The sequence below is a fragment of the Xyrauchen texanus genome, chromosome 21 (assembly GCF_025860055.1).
Source record: "Xyrauchen texanus isolate HMW12.3.18 chromosome 21, RBS_HiC_50CHRs, whole genome shotgun sequence".
Classification (NCBI taxonomy): Eukaryota; Metazoa; Chordata; class Actinopteri; order Cypriniformes; family Catostomidae; genus Xyrauchen; species Xyrauchen texanus.
In genome coordinates, this window is record NC_068296.1 from 43,665,993 (window position 1) to 43,688,017 (window position 22,025).

At 41.5% G+C, this 22,025-nt stretch overlaps 1 protein-coding gene and 1 long non-coding RNA gene across 3 annotated transcripts in view; one reads left to right on the top strand and one right to left on the bottom strand.

The window, feature by feature from the left end:
* Positions 1 to 1,964: 1,964 nt before the first annotated feature.
* Positions 1,965 to 22,025, top strand: part of mvda (mevalonate (diphospho) decarboxylase a) — a 34,333-nt gene continuing 14,272 nt past the window's right edge. Inside the window, exons 1-4 of the mRNA XM_052152961.1 lie at positions 1,965 to 2,143; positions 2,508 to 2,578; positions 2,784 to 2,898; positions 2,977 to 3,123. Of these exons, the coding sequence (XP_052008921.1) occupies positions 2,068 to 2,143; positions 2,508 to 2,578; positions 2,784 to 2,898; positions 2,977 to 3,123 (409 nt within the window). The 5' untranslated portion in view covers positions 1,965 to 2,067. The remainder of the gene's footprint in view (positions 2,144 to 2,507; positions 2,579 to 2,783; positions 2,899 to 2,976; positions 3,124 to 22,025) is intronic.
* Positions 5,136 to 10,156, bottom strand: LOC127661973 (uncharacterized). 2 transcript variants are annotated; one of them, XR_007972822.1, is made up of 4 exons: positions 9,968 to 10,156; positions 9,214 to 9,380; positions 8,695 to 8,853; positions 5,136 to 8,479 (listed from the first exon to the last, which is right to left on the bottom strand). It is a non-coding gene; the product is annotated as an uncharacterized LOC127661973 (long non-coding RNA). The 2 variants fall into 2 exon arrangements; XR_007972823.1 differs by having other exon boundaries at positions 9,598 to 10,156.

Consider the following 22,025-nt stretch of genomic DNA (forward strand, 5'->3'; position numbering starts at 1 on the left):
CTACTTGGATTGATGGTACTGGAGATGTTCTAAATGCTCCACAGCTGATCCTTAGAGCGTTAGTCTGAATTACCTCGATCTTTTTGAGACATGTTTCTGATGCAGAACAGTATATCAAACTACCATAATCTATTGCCGGTCTTATTATATGGAGGACAAAACATGCAAAAATAATAAATAAATAAATGTAATAATAAGAAAATAAATAAAGGAATAAATGTCTTGATAATACAAATATAATTAGTTTTTAATGAAATTTATTCCTGAATTTATTTTTGTATGACTTTTTTCCTTTATTTATTATTTTCTCTTTTTCTTTTTATTCTTTAAAACTTTTTTATTATAATTTATTTATGCATTCATTTATTTTTATAATTGTTTATTCCCACATGTATTTATTTCTATATTTAAATATTCCCACATGTATTTATTTTTACATTTCTGTCTCTTGTATGATAATGATGTGGGCGGGTCCTGCTCACCATTGGCTTATTGTAGATTGAAGCATGTGCTCGATTACTCTTGACTTGTTTTGATGTGACCTTACATATTGTGTAAACTATAGTCAATCAAAGATTTATTGGTTATACTACAATCACAAAATAAATGAGGTGCTGTTTCTTCAACAAATCCACAAAATGAGCAAGTTTCATAAATTATATGATTTAACTTTATTCTTTTCTTTTTTTTTTTTCTGTGTATATAACGTCATATTTTGATGTCCGCAAATCCATAATATTGATTTGATTTCTGTTGTTATGATTGTTCATTGTAAAAGAGCCAACCATGCTTCATTGCCCTGATCGTTTATGTATGTATGTATGTATGTATATATAAGTTATGCAATAAAAAAATCTATAGCTGACTCTTCACATATATCTAGACAGTTGCGCAACTTACAAATTATGTCGATAACCACGTATCAAATGACTGTTTCATTTAGAGTAGAGGTGCTTATTGATGTTTAGGAGAGCTGTAGGCCGGTAGGAATGTCGAAGCACATCCTGGATTGTTAAACTCTTTGCAAAACTTTTCCTGCATATTCTAAATCTGTGCGGTGCTACAAATCAGAGAGTGCTAAGGTGGGACGTCCATCTGCTTCCGATAAGTACTATTGAGCTCTCAACCAATGATGCACTTGAGATACGCAAGGACCGCCTCCCTCATTTACATGTTGCACACTGAAAAATAAAAATAAATACATGTATAAATAAATAAATATATATGGGAATATTTAAATATGGAAATAAATATATGTGGGAATAAATAAATATAAAAAATAAATTAATACATAATTTAAAAAAATATGTAAAATAAATGAATAAATAATTAAAAGTTAAAAAGAGTAAAAATAAAGTTAAAAATAAATATAGAAAATAATAAAGGAATAAAGTCATACAATAATAAATTCAGGAATAAATTTAATTAAAAACTAAATATATTTGTTTTATCAAGACATTTGTTCCTTTATTTATTTTTGTATTATTACATGTATTTATTTATTATTTATGCAGGTTTGGGCCTCCATATTATTAATAATCTATATAGACTGCCCAGATCGTTATCAGGTGATAAATGATACTTTTCTTAAGATGAACCAATCACAGTCGTGTGTGATTACATCATAAGGGCTTTCATAAATCATGCTAATAGAGATTGCGGGGGAGGATTAACATTTGTATCTCAGGCAGCAACTTTTGGCACTAATGGATTGAAACAAGCATATTTTCGAGTGCACCGATGACTCCAATAAGACAAAAATATTCTGAGATTTTAATGAATCGGGTTCAAGATGAAACTCTTACACTGAGCATGCGCGGACGAACTATTCGCGTGACCATGGTCCGAGCTTATTCATTGGTTGTTTTTTCAGTGGCGTTGCACAGTGACCTCTCTGATTGGTCCTCGTGTATTGCATGAACCAATCGAAACTCGGGCATGTGATTCCTTCGGGCATGTGATGCTGTGTGTATTTCTCGCCGTCAAATTGCGGTTGGTATCAGTAACAGCAGTTGCTCACTTTTGTTAAATTGTCTGTTTGTCTGCAATTTTTATAAAACTACAAATATGCCAGAAAACGGTCACCAAAATGTCACTATGGTAACGTGCACGGCGCCAGTTAACATCGCTGTCATCAAATACTGTAAGTGTCCTTCAGTTGTATAGATAATCATATCTCATTTCAATTCAATAAGAATTAGATAGAAACATTCAACTGTGCTTATAAATGTTTGAAATTAAGCTTACTGTAGCTCTGACGCCGTGTTTGCGGTATTTTCTTTGTTTTTGTAAAATGGAAAAAGTGTCCGCACTATGCATATATTGTTTATTTTGCACAGACGCGTTTCGGCGTGTGCCTTGCAAAATAAACAATATATGCATAGTGCGGCCACTTTTTCCATTTTATATGTTATCTTTTAGACCAGGACACTTAAAATTCATTATATACATTGAGTGACGCATGCTCTCATCCTTACTTACTTTATGTTTTTGTCTCATTGTATCAGGGGGAAAGCGAGATGAAGGTCTTATTCTGCCTGTCAATTCCTCACTGAGTGTGACTCTTCATCAGGAGCAGGTGAATAACAGACGTGTTTCTCTTTAAAACTGTGGGAACACAGGATATGTCGTTAAAGTGTGATTGCTAGAATAATTGGACATGATAAGATCATTTACTGAATCAAACAACAAAAAGTTTGAGGTCACATTTTTTGAGAAAAATGCCTTTAATATTTCACATTCAGCAGTCATTGTATGTTGTTTGATGGCTCTGGCATTCTCAGCTCAAAACAACCACAACAGTGGCCTGCAGTAGCAGTTTCCAGGAGGATCGGATGTGGCTGAACGGTAAAGAAGAGGACATGAAGCACCCCAGACTGCAGTTGTGTCTACGAGAAAGTGAGTCACAGTTTCAGTAAGAGTCAGTTGGACTGTATGTCAAGAGCTGTCCTTCATGATGTAATTTTCACTCCCCAGTTCGGAGGTTAGTGCGCAAGAGACGTAATACAGGTGATCCAGCTTCTGATGTCATCAGTGTGTCCCACAAGCTACACATCTGCTCCATGAATAACTTCCCCACGGCTGCAGGCCTCGCCTCCTCTGCAGCTGGATACGCCTGTCTGGGTGAGCAATAGAAAACACTTGAATCCTTTTAAGTGAAACAAAAAGTGGGCAGAGTGAGAAAGGACCTGGTTCTCTTTGCATTCACACTGTCTGTGATCTTGAAAGTGGGCTCTGATCTTCATCGTTACAGGGTTTCGTTCACACAGTTTTGATTTTGTTAAAATAGATTTGATGCTAATTATTAATATTAGGGATTTATACATTTAATGTTAGGTGTACAATTAACCCTATATTTACACTGTTGATCCAATACATTATGATAACTCACAGGTGAAGCGAATAACATCGATCATCTCCTAACAAGGCCACATGTCAAGGTCTGCGTAGATTAGATGGTAAGCAAATCAACAATCAGTTCTTGTAGTCAACATGTTGAATGCAGGAGAAACGGGCAAGAGTAAAGACCTTAGCGACTTTGACAAGGGCCAAATTGTTATGGCCAGACAACTGGGTCAGAGTATCTCTGAAACGACAAGGCTTGTGGGGTGCTCCCGGTCAGCAGTACCGAGTACCTACTGACAGTGGTCCAAGGAGGGACGAACAAAAAAACCAGCTTCATGGTGTTTGGCTTCCAAAGCACAGCGATGTGCAAGGGCAACGAAGGCTATCTCGTCTGGTCCAAACCAACAGAAGGTCTACTGTGGCTTAAGTCACAAAACATTTTAATCATGTTACGGGAGGAATGTGTCACAACACACAGTGCAGTACACCCTGCTGTTGATGGGGCTGTGTAGCCGCAGACTGGTCAGAGTGCCCATGAATACCACCGTCAAAAGCACCTACAATGGGCATGCGAGCGTTGGAATTGGACCTTGGAGCAGTGAAGGAGGGTAGTCTGGTCCGATGAGTCCTGTTTTCTTTTACATAATGTGGATGGCCTTGTACATGTGCACCATTTACCTGGGGAAGTGATTGCACCAGGATGCACTGTGGGAAGACGACAAGCCGATGGAAATTCTGGGTCCAGCCATTCATAAAGATGTCAATTTGACATGAGCCACCTACCTAAACATTGTTGCAGACCAAGCACACCTCTTCATGGAAATGGTATTCCCTGATGGCAGTGGCTACTTTCAGCAGGATAATGTGCCCTGCCACATTGCACACATTGTTGGGAATGGTTTGAGCAACATGATGAAGAGTTCAAGGTGTTGCCCTGGCCTCAATTTTCCAGATCTCATTCCGATTGAGCATCTATGGGATGTGCTGGATCAACAAGTCTGATACCATAGGGCACCTTCAGGGGTCTTGTAGAGTCCATGCCTCGGCAGGTCGGTGTTGTTTTGGTGGCACGCGGATGACCAACAGCATATTAGGCAGGTGGTCATTATGTTTTGGCTCAACAATGTATATATACATTTGTGTATGTATAGATTATGTTTTTAAACATTAAAACGTATAAAAATATGCCAGGTAATGCTTAAATCTGAATGAGTCATTCAGATTGAATTGCAAACCAATTCAGACTTCTTTCCTATCACATGTGACCAATTCATTTTCGGTTAACTTCCTGTTGCGGTTGCTGCCGGCACACTGCACGAGTGTTTGTATCTTGCTAGCCTCTTAGCATCGCTTATTCTTATACGCTCATCATTTTATCATTTACCACATGTTTCTGGTTTTTCTGTTTTCTACTGTTTTAACTGCGAGTATTTTACTGCGTGCACCGTTTTCTCTTTCTTTTTCCACTTGTCTATATCTCGCACCTTGATTGTGTGCATTCATTTTCTTCACTGTGTTTTACACGGATTATTGCATCAATCTCAAACATCTGCTGATCAGGAACCACATCAATCTTAAACCCTCGCCCCTTTAAGAACAACCATAACAACAACAACAACAACAAACAATTGCAGTAAGTCATGGCATCCGCTCATGTTATTTCTTCCTGTATTGCATGTCACGTGTCAGGAATTTGTCAAGCTGATGGAGAAGGTTTATCCGCTTTTATTTTTTATTAATGCTTAGAAACTTTTACATCTAGAGCCAAGCGGTATATTAAAACAAACAATAACAAAAAGGAAAATAAATAAATAAATAAACAGTTTAATAAAAATATCAAATTGTTTACATATTTCAATACACTTTACAGCTTTCTTGTTACTCAAATTGGAAATTGTTCTTAGGTATTGCTGAACCTCATATAGCTCCCAAGCGTATTAACCTCCCTCACATTCCACTCTGACAAGCAGAAAGGAGACTTATTTATACATAATTTTGGGTTCAGCCATATGCTCGATGCAACATTTAGATAAATGTCAGAATTAAACACTGGACACTTTTGTCCATACCGAGTGCAAATGCGATATATTGGGGTGTAACTTCTCCAATTATAGGCCATAATGTGAACTAGGAAAAAGTGGCTAGAAAATGATTTTCATTCCCACACCTGGGCACTACTTTTTAAATGAATTTTTGCATAGACAAAACCATTATTGACTTTGTTAAAAGTTCTCAGCAAAATACCCTGCAGTTTTTTGTCACAATCCATAAATGGATATAATTGTGAATTGGAAAAAATGAAAATCTTATGCTGCTGGTTTTGTTTGTAACTTACTTTATATACACTCACCTAAAGGATTATTAGGAACACCTGTTCAATTTCTCATTAATGCAATTATCTAATCAACCAATAACATGGCAGTTGCTTCAATGCATTTAGGGGTGTGGTCCTGGTCAAGACAATCTCCTGAACTCCAAACTGAATGTCAGAATGGGAAAGAAAGGTGATTTAAGCAATTTTGAGCGTGGCATGGTTGTTGGTGCCAGACGGGCCGGTCTGAGTATTTCACAATCTGCTCAGTTACTGGGATTTTCACGCACAACCATTTCTAGGGTTTACAAAGAATGGTGTGAAAATGGAAAAACATCCAGTATGCGGCAGTCCTGTGGGCGAAAATGCCTTGTTGATGCTAGAGGTCAGAGGAGAGTGGGCCGACTGATTCAAGCTGATAGAAGAGCAACTTTGCCTGAAATAACCACTCGTTACAACCGAGGTATGCAGCAAAGCATTTGTGAAGCCACAACACGCACAACCTTGAGGCGGATGGGCTACAACAGCAGAAGACCCCACCGGGTACCCATCCTCTGATGGCTACTTCCAGCAGGATAATGCACCATGTCACAAAGCTCGAATCATTTCAAATTGGTTTCTTGAACATGACAATGAGTTCACTGTACTAAAATGGCCCCCACAGTCACCAGATCTCAACCCAATAGAGCATCTTTGGGATGTGGTGGAACGGGAGCTTCGTGTCCTGGATGTGCATCCCACAAATCTCCATCAACTGCAAGATGCTATCCTATCAATATGGGCCAACATTTCTAAAGAATGCTTTCAGCACCTTGTTGAATCAATGCCAAGTAGAATTAAGGCAGTTCTGAAGGCGAAAGGGGGTCAAATACAGTATTAGTATGGTGTTTCTAATAATCCTTTAGGTGAGTGTACATTTTAGCAAGTCAGTCAAGTCAAGTTTATTTGTATAGCGCCTTTCACAACACACATAGTTTCAAAGCAGCTTTACAGAAGATCAGCATTAACAGACGATAAAACTGTTATGTCTATAAAGTCGATGAATCATCATCAACACAAGCTATCTCTCAAACTGACATTTATACATGTGCCTAAACACCTGAGACAGGTTTTGGTGCATTATATACTCAAGTGTGAATGTAGACCATGAAATATGGCACATTTGTAGAAAATATGCTTCAACTTCATGGATTGGCACTATGCAAAATTAAACATAAACATTATAAATTTAGCAAAACTGTGATGTTTTATACAAACATTTTCAGTAGGTACTGTGTAATCACAGAAAAATACAAATATAAGCACACTTTGGCCCAAGTTGGCTGAAATGACGCAATGCTACACTATCCCCTTATTTTTGAATGCTGCCAAAAAAAGATTACAATTCTACAACAGATTCTTTACAGCTCAAAATCACCTTAAATTATAACACAGCGCATATTTACAGTATCATCCCTATCACTATCAGAGCCATCATCCCATGTAGGTCTTTCTTCTGTTTCCTGTGAAACATTTGCACAATTTTGGCACTGACATAAATCAGTACAAGACAGTCTTGCAGACATACAGGAACATCTTCCAGTCTCACATTTTACTCCAACTGCAGTGGACTGCCTGCAACACACTTTCAGGGGCAGGATTTCTAGTCATCCAGGTCACTGTTAACTCGCCATCCTCGAGGTGCCATCCATTGCCAACGGGTGAAGGGGCACACATTATACCTTTCAGAGAATGTATGGAAACCTGTCCAGCTTGGTATTGTGCATCTTTCAGCATCTATGGACTTTACAAAAACATATGCCAGTTCAGTTTGTACAGCAGACACAGTGTTCAATTTGTATGTGTTTGCCTGTAATGAACACTTTCCTGATGAAACAAGTTCTGTGGTCCTTGTCTTTTAGACTGATGGTACTGTTCTACAGGGATGCTAGGGGGTGCTTTCAATGAGGAAACGCCCTACTGTAGAGGTTGTCTGTTTGTTGTTGACACAGGTTCAACTACAGAACTTTGCAGCATAATCCCATTTGTGTGGTGGGTAGTTCCTCGACCTGACAATTGTATCAAAAGTCAATATTGTCCCACACAAGTACTGTAGGAACCTTCTTTGAGAATCCATTTGGTATTTTGTCTCTGCCCTCTACTAGTTGAAGTTGGGCAAGGCTAGTGTCTTGACTGACAACTGTGTCCCATGATGCACAATGTCCTAGTCTATTTAGAAGTGACACAATTTGTGATGAACCTGTTAAATAGTGAACCATTAGACAAAGACACAATGATTTAGGGGTCTGCCTCCGGCCCTTAGATGCAAGATACACAATGTCTTGACAGATAGATATCACTTTTAGGTTCAAATCATCTGGAATATCAACATAATGGGCCAGTGTTGGTTCCTCAGTTGCACCAATAATCCAGGAAATCAGATTGTACAGTTCAACTGGCACGACAGATTTTGCCTCGCTCACATATAAGTCATCTGATGTGGGTGGCCACAGGCATTTCATACTGGGAGAGTCACACAGAAGCATCTTTAATATTAATGCCACACTGTAAAGTGTCCTTGTGTCCTCTGCAGTATTGATGGAGGCCATTGAAGTTGGTCTTTGTGGACCAGCTTTTGCACTAGCCCTGTTTTCACAGTCACTTTGGCTAGTTACCTCAGTTGACTCTGTTGTTTCTGTACCTGATGGATGAGGTAGCCTGTCTATCAGCTTATCTGCAGACAATGTCTCAACGAAAACCATCTCATTTATGTTGCGCTTCTTGGGGGAGTGAAACAACAGCTGGGGGAAATCACGGGTCAACCTCCTCTTCAATTTATCCTGCCTGAATCAAAAATATAGAGTGAAAGATGATCACAATGGTATAAATAAAGATATATTCACACTGAATTTGTTTTTAAGTTAAAATACACTGTTAACAGATTCTACACGTTGTAAAATATGATTATGATTATTATGAATTCCATTTTTGTTAGAAAAAGAATGTTGCTTAAACGTTCTTTCCAAAGATGCCAAAGACACTTGTGGTATTCAAATTACCTGTAGTTTGAAGCATCAAGATCTTCATGTTTTTTCACCAGATTTAAAAAGATCCTTCTTAGCTGAGTCATTGTCAACACCTCTTGGTTTACAATTATTCTATGGCGGATGATCCTCTCACAGAAGATCTTGTAGCTGGCATCAAAGGTTGGCTCATTTCTGAAAAGAAAACACATTAAAAACAGAAAAGATGTATTACTTTATGTGCCATAACTATTGCACAGTGGCTTCAATTATAAATGTAGTAGTATAAATAGTAGCAAATCAAAACCTGACAAAGTGATTTGAGATTTTTTTTATTTTTTTATTCTTCAGCAAGAAAATAATTTCTAGTTTCTTCTACCTTAACAAATCACAAAAAAAAAAAATAATAATAACTTTGAATTACTGGTGCAATAGTTGTGCAGTCAAGACTGTGTTTACAGACAAATCGACAATATAGATGGTCAATGCTTTACTTTTGAAATGTGAAAATATGAGGGAATTATTATTTAATAATATAAAAAATTAATAACTCACTGTTCTTCTGAGGTCCCAGTAACTGATGCACTAGACTTTGTCAAGAACCTGGTGTACTGTCTATAACAGGACTTGTGGTATCGCACCTCCAGAGACACAGTCTTTGTGTCGAATATGCACAAGAATGCTAGTGTCTTCCTTCATCTCAGAAGCTTTCAGCAACTGGCCTGTAAATAAATAAATAAAAACGAATTAAACTAATAAAAAACTGTTAATAGTTAAACAATATTGAGTGTTCTGGCTATGCAAAACAATGCAAATCTGTCTCTGACTGTAAAATAAACATTACATAAATTATGTAATTGTAATTGAAAGTTAGCCATGCTACCTTGCATAAGGGAATAAAAGTTCAAACGTGTGTGTGTGTGTGTTGTTTTTATCTACCTGCTGACAACGTTTCTGCCTGTGAAAGGGCGTTTGCCTCCCACAGTAATGTACTTGTTCGTTTTCTTACAAATTATGCACAAGGCAGGAAGCACAGGACCAGCACAAGCTACTGGCAGGCCGGTCCTGGACCTAAGTTTCTTTGTTGGACATTCAACTGTAGTGATACTAACGTTACTACCCGATGGCACATGCTGGCCTTGATCTTGAACTTCAGGACGCTGTGTGGCCCGTTTCTCGGCCGCATCCAAGCGCTTTTTGTCAATGAAACGCCTGTAGCGAGTGGAGTGAAACCCAGCGTTTTCGGGAACATTGTCAAACTCGATTTCTAGACAATGTTTGTATGTTTCTGCTATTCTCTGATTCTCACCTTGCAAACCAAGCCACCGTTTGACGCAGTTTCTGAATGTATCCCACCGTGTTCGTGTAAAGTCCTTTTGTTTCTTCTTTCTTTATGGACGTGAGATGCATGTAGCATTGTTTAAAATACTTTTTACGGACTTTTGAAGGAGGTCTGGCCGTAATTTCCTCTTCACTACTCGATATTGACAACAAGGGCGCAGACATCTTGGACTAATGTTTACCTCTCGTCCCAAAAAAGCGGCCTCCTTATTGGTCTAGCGGCCTCCTTATTGGTCTAGCGGGACGATTGTTCCGCGAAGCCTCATCACTAATGATCAAATATGATTACACGAGGAAAGAACTATTGCCGACTTTAAACAGTAATAAAAAATAAACTGCAGGATTAAACATGGAGAACTTTTATTTTCTCGCCCAAAAACAATAGATCTTTTTATTAGAATGAAAAGAATGTAGTGCCGCATATATGGGAACGGGATTAAACGTAAAACGTCTTCACTTTACGGCCTATTAGTTTAATACAAAGGCTTTGCAATGGCAAAATAGGGGCAATAAATTCCTGTTCAATACAAAACCAAGGAGGGGCTCTCTCAGTTGAAAGCCAACAATGAGCCAAATGTCTGAGACCGAATGCATAATATTATAACAAAATATTGGGTAGTCCTAACCCACCTTTGTTTATCGGCCTATGCAACTTATTAAAATGTAATCTGGGACACTTATCATTCCAAATGAAGGACTTTGCTATGCTATCAAATTGCTTGAAATAAGAGAGAGGGACATCTACATGGAGAGATAGTAATTGATTTTAATAACATTAACCTTCCGAATCATAGATAAATGTAATGAAGCCAACCTGGAAAAGTCAAATTTTTTTTATTAAGGGGTCAAAATTAACTTGAACTAAATCACACACATTTTCAAATACTTAGTGCCCTGTTTGGGCCACTGGAAGGTGCCCGGTTGAAAATCCGTTACTGGGCAAGTATGCTGTCAGAGACAAAGCTTTGGGTTTAGACCAATTAACTCTGTATCCTAAGAATTTAGAAAAGGAATGAATAAATCTAGGCTTAGAACTAACGGGTCAGAGAATAATTAGAAAATATCCTCAACGTAAAGCAAAATCTTATGCGCTATACCTCCCGTTACCACCCCTGGAAAATCATCTTCCTTTCTTATCGTGGCTGCTAATGGTTCCAGGGCAAGACAGAACAATAATGGGGAAAGAGGGCAACCCTGCCCATACTTCCGCTACCGGGTGTTTATAAAGTAACTTAATCCATCCAATGACAGTATTCCCAAACCTGTATATTTCCAAAATCTTAAAACTATAATTCTATTCTACCATATCAAATGCCTTTTTAGCATCAAGTGAGATTACCACAGGGACATAACGCATATGAAGGCTTCACGCTATTCTCCTCGGCATCCACACACAACTGGAACGCGCCCCACCGAGAGCGAGAACCACATTATAGCAACCACGAGGAGGTTACCCTTTGTGGGACTACCCTCACTAGCAACCAGTAGTATTCTTTAAAAGCAGTATTGATATCAATAGCTGAAGTAAATATTTCACCACCATCAGATTTCACTGAGGGAATGGTAGAATAAGATTATCTCTGCTTTATATATCTAGCCAAAGGCTTGCCTGCTTTGTCCCCCGATTCAAAATTTCTCGATTTCTCGTGCTTTGGATTTTTTGATGAATGAGGCATACTGTATGATCTGACCCCTAAGAACCACCTTAAGTGCCTCCAAAACCACACCTACAGATGATACTGAGGACCTGTTGGTCTTCATATACACATTGATTTCAGTCGTTAACATTTGTTGGAAATCAGGATTTTGCAAAAGGGATACATTTAAAGCACCAACTATATGATTTATTTTTCTCTGTATGTGGCAACATCTCTAAACTCACCATGCTGTGATCTGAGATGTTTCCAATTGAGCAATAAACAACAGATAAAATGAGGGACTTGGATATAAAATATATATATATATTTTAGAATAGATCTTATGGACTAATGATAAGATGGTATTACCTACCAGATGGGTTCAAAAGTCCCCAAATATCCATGATTTTTACACATCCTGTGACGCATAAATGTTTCTTTAGGGGGCTTACACAGTTTTGCTTCACTATGATCAAGGACTGAATCCATTGAAGTCTCCTCCCAATATTATAAGGGGTGCCAGCAGCTTGCCAACATCCCTTCAAGATCTATAAAAAAGCCCTGATCATCAGCGTTAGGTGCATAAATATTAGCCAAAATTGACCTTTGCCCCTAAATTTCTGCTAAAACAATTAAGACTCTTCCTAATTTTTCTTTAATATGTTTGAGATATTTGAAATGTAGATTAGGGATGCACAGCACCGATGAAACCTGGATCGGTATTGGCTCAGATACTGAAGCTTTTAGAGGGAACGGTATTGGTCCGACGACCCCGATCCAAATCCGATACTGTGTGTTAGTCATGTTCGTTACTGTCAAGCTCAAAAAGTGACAATAGAACCATAAAAACACAATTAAAGTAGTTCATATGAATCGTGCATTTTATTCAAAGCCACTTGAAGACGTGCGATAGCTCTGTGAATCACAAAAGACTGTGTTTTATAAGTAAATATATAAAATGCACGTGCAGCTCCAGCGCGTCAGTGAATGGCGCTGCTCTGTTTACACACACACACTCATGAATATTTTTTGCCTTCCCGTGGCAGTATTTGAGCGCTAGTCACGAACAACATCTCAGATGTAGATACTCAAAAGTTCGGTTCACTAATAGTATGCATTTAGAATGGCACTTTTTTTTTTTTAACAGAATTTGAATAAGAAGCGACTTGAACTACTGTGAACTTGCCAACTATCAGACACACTTACAGGACTTCCTGAATAGTTCAAAATGTCAAAATAAAAGTGTGAGGGTTTAAAAGTTAAAGATGTACGATTGATAAATATTACTATTATAATATATTATTAGTACTATTATTATCATTTGTTTACAATTGATAATATTTAAGTTGAATGGGTTCCAAAAAATAACTGTCAATGAACAGTGAGCTGATATCTTACAACTAAATTGATCAAAAAAAGATCTGAAGTTCAAATACAAGTTGAAAACATTTTGCAAAAAAAAAGGCTTCTTTTCTACTGATGACTTTTACTGGAATTACTGTTAATTTTGCTGCTACATTATCCAGTTTACTAATTAACAATTAAGTTTTTCTTAATAAGCTATACATTTATATTGAAATAATGGGTAGTTAGAGGTTTGTGTTTGTAGACTGGTTTGGTTGGGGGTTTGGAAGAGTCAGGAGACAATGAGGCAGGTTCAAGGTTAGTGTTTTTATTCCCAGTATTTTTACAGATATGACGGTAACCGTCGTTACGCTTGTACACAACAGGGCACAGGTCTCCACTCTCTGGCTGTCGTGTTTCACGCGTTCACTCTCTCCCCCTCTCGACATTTGGCGTTCCTTAAATGTCTCTCTCCGTATCACTATAACAAGACACAGGTGTTAGAGGTAATTAAACTCCAGGTGACAAGCCTTACCGCTCTCTCTCTCGCCCGCAGACCGTCACACGACCACGCCCCCCATGCCACATGCCCCCACCGCTGACTCAGGCCGGGGCAACATCCGGCCTGCCTACTCCCCCATTTCTGGAGAGAAAGTCGGCCACAACCATCTGCGCCCCCGGCCTGTGGACCACCTTGAACTTAAAGGGCTGGAGAGCCAGATACAACGGGTGATCCGCGCGTTGGTATCCTTCATGCGGTGGAGCCACTGCAGAGGGGCGTGATCGGAACAGAGGGCGAAGGCCCGCCCCAGCAGGTAGTAGCGGAGCGTCAGAACCGCCCACTTAATCGCAAGGCACTCCTTCTCGATGGTGCTATATTTCGTCTCCCTGAAGGAGAGCTTGCGACTAATAAACAGCACCGGCCGCTCCTCCCCTCCGACCACCTGCGAGAGCACTGCGCCCAGCCCCCTGTCAGATGCATCAGTCTGTAAAATAAAGGGGAGAGAGAAATCAGGTGCATGTAAAGCGGCCCCCACACAGTGCAGATTTTACCTTAAGGAAGGCCTGTTGGCACGACTCTGTCCACTGGACCGGATCGGAGCCCCTTTTTAGTAAGGTCAGTCAGCGGGCTGGTGACATCAGAATAACTAGGCACAAACCTTCGGTAGTAGCCCGCCAGCCCCAAAAACTGCCTTACCCCCTTTTTGGTCTTGGGTGCTGGGCAGGCTGCGATCGCTGCGGTTTTGTCAACCTGTGGACGCACCTGCCCGTGACCCAAGTGGAACCCCAGATACCGAACTTCCACCCATCCAATTGCACACTTCTTCGGGTTTGCCGTGAGTCCGCCCGCCTCAGCGCTCTCAGGACCGCCCTCAGATGTTGCATATGCGCCGCCAGTCATTACTGTAAATTATAATGTCATCTAGATATCGCGGCGGCATATGCCGTGTGTGGTCTGAGGATCTTATCCATAAGGCGCTGAAACGTGGCGGGGCTCCAAACAAGTCGAACGGAAGTGTTACAAATTGGTGTAATCCGAACGGTGTTGAAAAGCGTTTTTTCTCGGGACATTGGAGTTAAAGGGATCTGCCAATACCCCTTCGTTAAGTCCAGCGTCGAGTAAAATTGAGCCGCGCCCAACCGATCGAGTAACTCGTCAATACGCGGCATTGGATATGCGTCAAATTTGGACACCGCGTTCACTTTCCGATAGTCAACACAGAAGCGGACCGAGCCATCGCTCTTCGGTACCAGGACTACCGGACTGGCCCAATCACTGTGCGACTCTTGTATCACCCCCATTTCGAGCATTGCCTCTAATTCCTCCCTAACGACCCTTTTCTTGTGTTCCGGGAGGCGATAGGGCCGGCTACGAACCACCACGCCCGGGGTGGTCTCGATATGGTGTTCTATGAGGTTCGTGCGACCGGGCAGGAGAGAAAACACGTCTGCGAACTCCGCTTGCAGCCTCGCAACATCCGTCAGCTGCGACAGTGAGAGGTGGTCTCCGCAAGGGACCGGGGTAAATGAATTTGCCTTGAGCGATATCTCCGGTCCGAGCTCCGCCTTCTCCGGAACTGCCGTCGCCAAGGCTACCGGTACCGCCTCCCTCCATGATTTGAGGAGGTTGAGGTGGTACGTTTGACGTGCCCCTCTCCTATCCGTTCAGCTTAACCTCATAATCGAGATCTCCAACTCGTCGTGTGACCTCAAAGGGTCCTTGCCACTTGGCGAGTAATTTGGAGCTCGAGGTGGGCAGTAACACAAGTACTTTATCTCCCTGTGAAAATTCCCTTAGCCGAGTGCCCCTGTCGTACAGTCGGCGTTGGTGTTCTTGCGCTTGGAGCAAATTCTCCTGTGTTACCCGTCCCAAAGTGTGGAGTTTTGCTCGAAGGTCAAGAACGTATTGAATTTGGTTTTTGCTATCCGAAGGTCCCTCCTCCCAAGCTTCCCGTATGACATCAAGCACGCCCCGTGGCCGGCGCCCATACAGTAGTTCAAACGGAGAAAAGCCGGTGGAGGCTTGGGGGACCTCTCGTACTGCAAACAGCAGGGGTTCGAGCCATTTATCCCAGTTTTTAGCATCTTCGTGTACGAACTTACGAATCATGTTTTTCAAGGTCTTATTAAATCGTTCCACCAGTCCATCGGTCTGCGGGTGGTAGATGCTGGTACGAATCGACTTAATGCCTAACAATTCATATAGTTCGCGAAGTGTACGTGACATGAATGTCGTGCCTTGATCTGTGAGGATTTCCTTTGGAATCCCCACTCGGGAGATAATTCTGAAGAGTGCCTCCGCAACACTGCGTGCTGAGATGTTGCGTAGAGGCACTGCTTCCGGATATCGCGCTGCATAGTCCACCAGAACCAACACAAAGTGATGCCCGCGTGCAGTCTTTTCTAATGGCCCCACGAGATCCATTCCAATTCTATCGAAGGGGATCTCGATTAACGGCAACGGGCGCAATGGCGCTTTTGGGGTGGCCGGTGGGTTCACCAACTGACATTCCCGGCACGCCGCACACCACCTGCGAACGTCCGCGTGAATGCCCGGCCAAAAGAAACGGGCCATTATACGGTTCAAAGACTTTTCGTGACCTAAGTGGCCGGCCATTGGATTATAGTGAGCCGCCTGGAAGAGTGTTTCCCGACGGCTCTTCGGTACTAATAGCTGTGTTGTAGCTTCTTTGGTTTGAGTGTCCTGCGTCACTCGATACAACCGCTCCTTGATAATAGCAAAATATGGGTATGTGAGCGCAACACCAGGCTGGAGCTGTTGACCATCAATTACTTTCGCTTGGTCGAAGGCGTGCCTAAGGGACTCGTCACGCGACTGCTCCAGGGGAAAATCCCCTCAGGGAAGCCCCTGAGGGCGGAAACACCCCTGTCTGCGTCATCTTGACGCGGAGCCGACGTTGACGGACCCGGCATCGTCTCCCCAGCCATAGTGTCACATGCCACACCTCGCGCCACCACTCGGCAGGACCCATCCACACACATTACCCTCAGTAAATTTTCAAAGCCGGGCCAATTGGTTCCCAAGATTAGTGGATGGGTGAGGCGGGAATTAACCGCAGCCTTGACTCTATGCCTTTTTCCCCTGAATCGTACCTCAATGGTAACCACTGGATATTTGTGAATGTCACCATGCGCACATCTCACCCTCACCAATTTATCTCTATCCAATGCCCCGCCTTGCACCAAGCGTTGGTGGATCGAGGTTTGAGAGCAACCTGTATCCACCAAAGCTTGATGTGTATCCCCCTTCACCCTTACCGGTATGCGATACATTCCTGCCCGATCGGGGGCGGCCTGTGGAGCATCGGGGATTCGAACCAGTGTCCCCACCTCCATCACTGGACACCGCTCCTGGCTATGTCCGGCTTTCCCGCAGCTCCAACAGACCGGCCCAGGTCTTCCTTCCGCACTCGTGGGGGCGGGCTCGCCAACCTGGGTAGAATAACGGAGAGAGACAGGGGGGTTTGAAGGGGCAGAAAAGGGAAAGGGTCCTCTGGACCGGGGTCGGGGTCTAGGTGGGCCTCCCCACCTACGAGGAGCCGGAACTGGGCGGGAGTGAGGGGAGCGGGAAGAAGGGGAGGGGATAGTATGCACAGGGGGTGGAGAGAGGGAGAGAGAGGGAGGTGATACTGCCTCGCCGTCTCCTGGGAACGCCGCCATGTAGTCCTCTGCCAGCTGGACGGCTCCATCCAACGACGCCGGGCGGTGGCACAGGACCCACTCCGACATGCCTCGGGGAAGCTGGGAGACGAACTGCTCCAGTGCGACCATGTCGACCACTTCCACGACGTCGCGGGTTCCCCCCACCAGCAGCCGTTTCCAGCAGGCGTCACGGAGCTGTTGCGCAAACGCAAACGGGCGGCCGTCCTTCCCGAAGCTTAACGAGCGGAACAACTGTCGATTCTGCTCCGGGGTGCGACCGACCCGTTGCTGGATGGCCTTTTTCAGGTGGCTATAGTCCAGGAGGCTGGCGGCGGGAAGTTGTTGTGCTGCCAGCTGCGCCTCCCCGGAAAGTAGGGGCAGTAGGCGGACCGCCCACTGCTCGGGAGGCCACCTCCATACCTCTGCCGTTTTTTCGAACAGGTCGAGGAAGGCCTCCGGATCATCGCTTGGCCCCATTTTCGCGAGGGCAAGCGGTGGGGTGGGCACCGAGGAGGACGCAGCACCAGCCCCCTCTCCAGTGATCAGGCTCCGCAGCGCTTGCCGGTCTTCGGCTTGTGCCTGGAGCAAGACTTGGAAGCGTTGCTCTTGCTTCTGGCGAACCTCCAAGAGGGCATGATGTTGTGTCTGCTGGATGCTGGTGAGGGCATTAATGACTTTGGCCAGTGGTGAAGGCTCCATAGCGGCGCTCTCCTCCAAACCCGGGTTCTCGGCACCACTGTAGACTGGTTTGGTTGGGGGTTTGGAAGAGTCAGGAGACAATGAGGCAGGTTCAAGGTTAGTGTTTTTATTCCCAGTATTTTTACAGATATGACGGTAACCGTCGTTACGCTTGTACACAACAGGGCACAGGTCTCCACTCTCTGGCTGTCGTGTTTCACGCGTTCACTCTCTCCCCCTCTCGACATTTGGCGTTCCTTAAATGTCTCTCTCCGTATCACTATAACAAGACACAGGTGTTAGAGGTAATTAAACTCCAGGTGACAAGCCTTACCGCTCTCTCTCTCGCCCGCAGACCGACACACGACCACGCCCCCCATGCCACAGTGTTTCTTTACATATTAAAGAGCACACCCCATTTGTTCCACACAATAATATAAAGATATTCTAAACTGATTATGCAAAAAAAACCCAAATCAAATCAGGATTGGTATCTGCTGATACTGAGATTTCGATATCTGAATCAGATCAGAAGACAAAAATTGGTATCAGTGCATTCCTAGTTTACTTATCAATGTAATGACTCCCCTTTTTTCTGCTTATAAATGCTTCCCTGGGAAATATGATCAGGAATCATGGAATAAGTTTCCACTGTTATGCCGACAATACCCAACTTTATATTTCTTCTAAAACCAACGAAAATTCACAATTCTCCAAATTAACCAAGTGTATCAATGAAATCAAAGATTGGATGGTCAGATATTTCCTTCTACTCAATTCTGAAAAAACAGAGGTACTAATTATTGGACCAAAAAGAACTTGGGTGTTATGTTTGATACCAATCTGTCCTTTGAAAATCACATTTCCAATGTATGTAGAACAGCATTCTTCCACCTCAGAAATACTGGCAAGTTACGACACATGCTGTCTGTTGCTGAAAAAATTAATTCATGCTTTCATGACCTCAAGACTAGATTATTGTAATGCATTACAGGGAGGATCCAGCAAGTTCAATAAATAAACTTCAATTGGTTAAAAATGCAGCAGCCAGAGTGCTGACTAGAACCCAAGAAATATGATCACATTAGCCCCATTTTATCGTTGTTAAATTGGCTACCTGTTAAATTCCGTATTAATTTCATTTAAAAATTCTGTTAACTAAATACAAAGCTTTGAATGGTTTAGCTCCACACACATTCCAACACGTTCATTATGATCACAAAATTCTGGCTTGTTAATAGTTCCTAGAATATCAAAATCCACAAAAGGAGGTAGATCCTTTTCCTATTTGTCTCCTAAACTATGGAATAGTCTCCCTAACACAAAACACACTCACTCAGTTTAGGTCTAGACTGAAGAGTCATCTATTTTGCCAGGTATACACCTAATTTAACCATCACCGCACAATTAGGCTGCTTTCGTTAGCTCTGCTGGAACCAGAAACATCTATCATGATCTATATATCTGCATAAAATTGAATGACATCTACGCTAATAGTATTCTATTTGTTTCCCTGTCTCAACCTCTGGATTCATATCCAAAGTGTACCAGAGCCAGCCAGATCCAGCTCCATTCCTGCTTAGTGTTGGACTCCACTGTTATGTGTCTGAGTGATTATGACTAAATGCAGCCAGTGCTAGACAGACATCATTCCAGTCTTTTCCGATGGACTTCAGAGTATGAACTGATGCCAACTGTAAGACATCGGATACTTCATATGGCACTGCCTATATCCACACCGATAGTTTTCCCCATTACGTCCAGTGCTGGAGCGGCTGGGAAGGATCCACTGTCGTTATACAGTATGAGAGTGGCCTCTAGAGGTGAAATAAAACACTTCACTGACGCCTTGTGGCGTTTGTTTTGACACGTGCTTGTTATTACCAGCTATTTGCATTGGTTTATGTTAAGCTGGTCTTGGTTATGCATTCGTTTGATAGCTGAGTTGCATATTTAAAGCTAGTGATGTGAGAAAGCAAATTTATATCTTCATGCAGCTGAGAGAAACGTATTAACAAATCAAAAATGCATCTGATTGCAATAAAAAAAAATTGTATCCTCACTGTAATAAGATGACTTCTGATCAATCACATTCTTGCACTTAAAAGGACTTGAGACAGCGCAACAAATACAGTTTAACAGAAAGCAGGTGTCTCAATATGCTTTTAAAGTTATTTTTAATTAGGCACATCTAAAAATCAGCGCTCTGCACGAGACGATGAATAAACAAAAACAAAGGGAAATATGTGGAGATGTTCATCTAGCGTGTGTTTACATAGAAAAACACATGGATGGTTGCAAAAGCGTTCGGTGTGAACAGCCCCTTACAATTGGTGGAGGTACTTGGCCGTTGCATCTTGCTCTCTTATAAACGTTTCTCAGATTAAGCATTGAGTCGTTTAAATGCTTTGTCAGAAAAGATGTTCAACTTGGAAATGTGTGTCTCGAGATTCTCCCGTTCAAATCCAGTCTGTTGTGTTCTGTCTGTTTAAACAGCCCCTGGCCTAGGCTCATAGTCTGATCTGCCTCACCACAGAGTTCAGCCAAATACCAGTGCTATCTGTGAATATTGCTACTCTACATACATCTGTACTGAATAAAAAAACTATGTGGTATTTCGTTGTTATTATGAAGCTTTAGTCTGGAGTAGTTGGAATCAGTGCATGTGTAACACTATGTGAACTGTCTTGAAGAGTTTTTCCCCCTCATTTTACTTCTGACTTGACATTTGAGAATATGGACTGACTAAAACTTATTTTTATTTTATGCAAGTTAGTTGAAAATGAAATTAAATGAAATAAAAAAAAAATTTAACAGCCAGGATAGGAATGTTCTTTGCAATAATAGAATGATGCTGAATGGTTTATGTATTTATTGGGCCCTCTTGTGGACAAAGGAATCAACGTCAATTTAAAAATCAGATGACTTTAAATTCTAATATTAGTTCATAGATTTTAATATTTATATATTTATTTCATTTAAAAAAGTACAATATATTTTCATGGTTCAGTCAGAACTGTTTATTTTTGTAAATGGTTCAGCACCATTTTAATTTGAGTGTTATTTTTTCATTCAGTATCAATTTCAAAAACTGTCGTTTGATTAATCGGTTATCGGCAGGTACCGCCCAACTTTGTTATCGGTATCGGGAAAATCCACTATCGGTCAACCTCTGTCTTTGACTTAGGATGGACCTCACCGATATGACCTGCCGGTTGAACAGCGATGCACCTCATTGATCTTTGCCTGCATCACCGTTGTCTATTGATGGACTACGATCTTGAAATGGAATAAATAGACTATCAATGGCCAACAAAAGCTTTCATCTGCCAATTAACAAAGGACAATTGTATCTATGTGAACTTCTGCAGTTAATCCAGGATGTACTTCAAAGACATTAGTCATTAATCTTACAGTTCATATAAAATCTTTGTTTAAACACTGACTCTTAACACTTATTAGTTTAATCATTTTAAACCATGATTTTAACTATACATAACTAATATTGGCATTATATTCATGATGTTAGTCAGAGGGGAACTGGCCCCCACAGTGACCCTGGTTTCTCCCAAGGATATTTTTCACCATTAACCAACATCTTATGGAGTTTTGTGTTCCTTGCCACAGTCGCTTGCTCGCAAGGTTTCTAAATACAATTATTTCATTTTTACACACAATTTACAATCATATTTTATCAAACTATACAGTGATCACTCTAAGACTATAGATATTACCGTTTCATTTTTTGTTAATGCATGATTTTCTGTAAAGTTGCATTGAAACTGTGTGTTATGAAATGCACTATACAAATAAAAAGTCTTATTATATGAAAATATTATACTGATTTCTGTTTATGAAACAAAGGGATGTTTTAGAGGGAGACAGGCCATCTAATAGCCAGCCAATCAAATCCATTGCTAATACATACTGATATTTGTGCTTCTTTTCCCACCAAAAGTGATGCCACTTCCTGGATGATAATGTCATTTAGGATATGTTGTTATTTAAATGGATATTATCAAAGACCATATTGAGGTCATATGTTTTTCCTATTTAATGATTACCATATAAAACTATAAATTGCCAGTGTGTTTGAATCTGCAAAAGTCTCTTCAAATGACAGTAGTGAAATGGCATTCACCCCCAGGTTCACTTCACTGTGATATTGTAGACTAACTGATATGAATTTTTTAAAAACGTCCT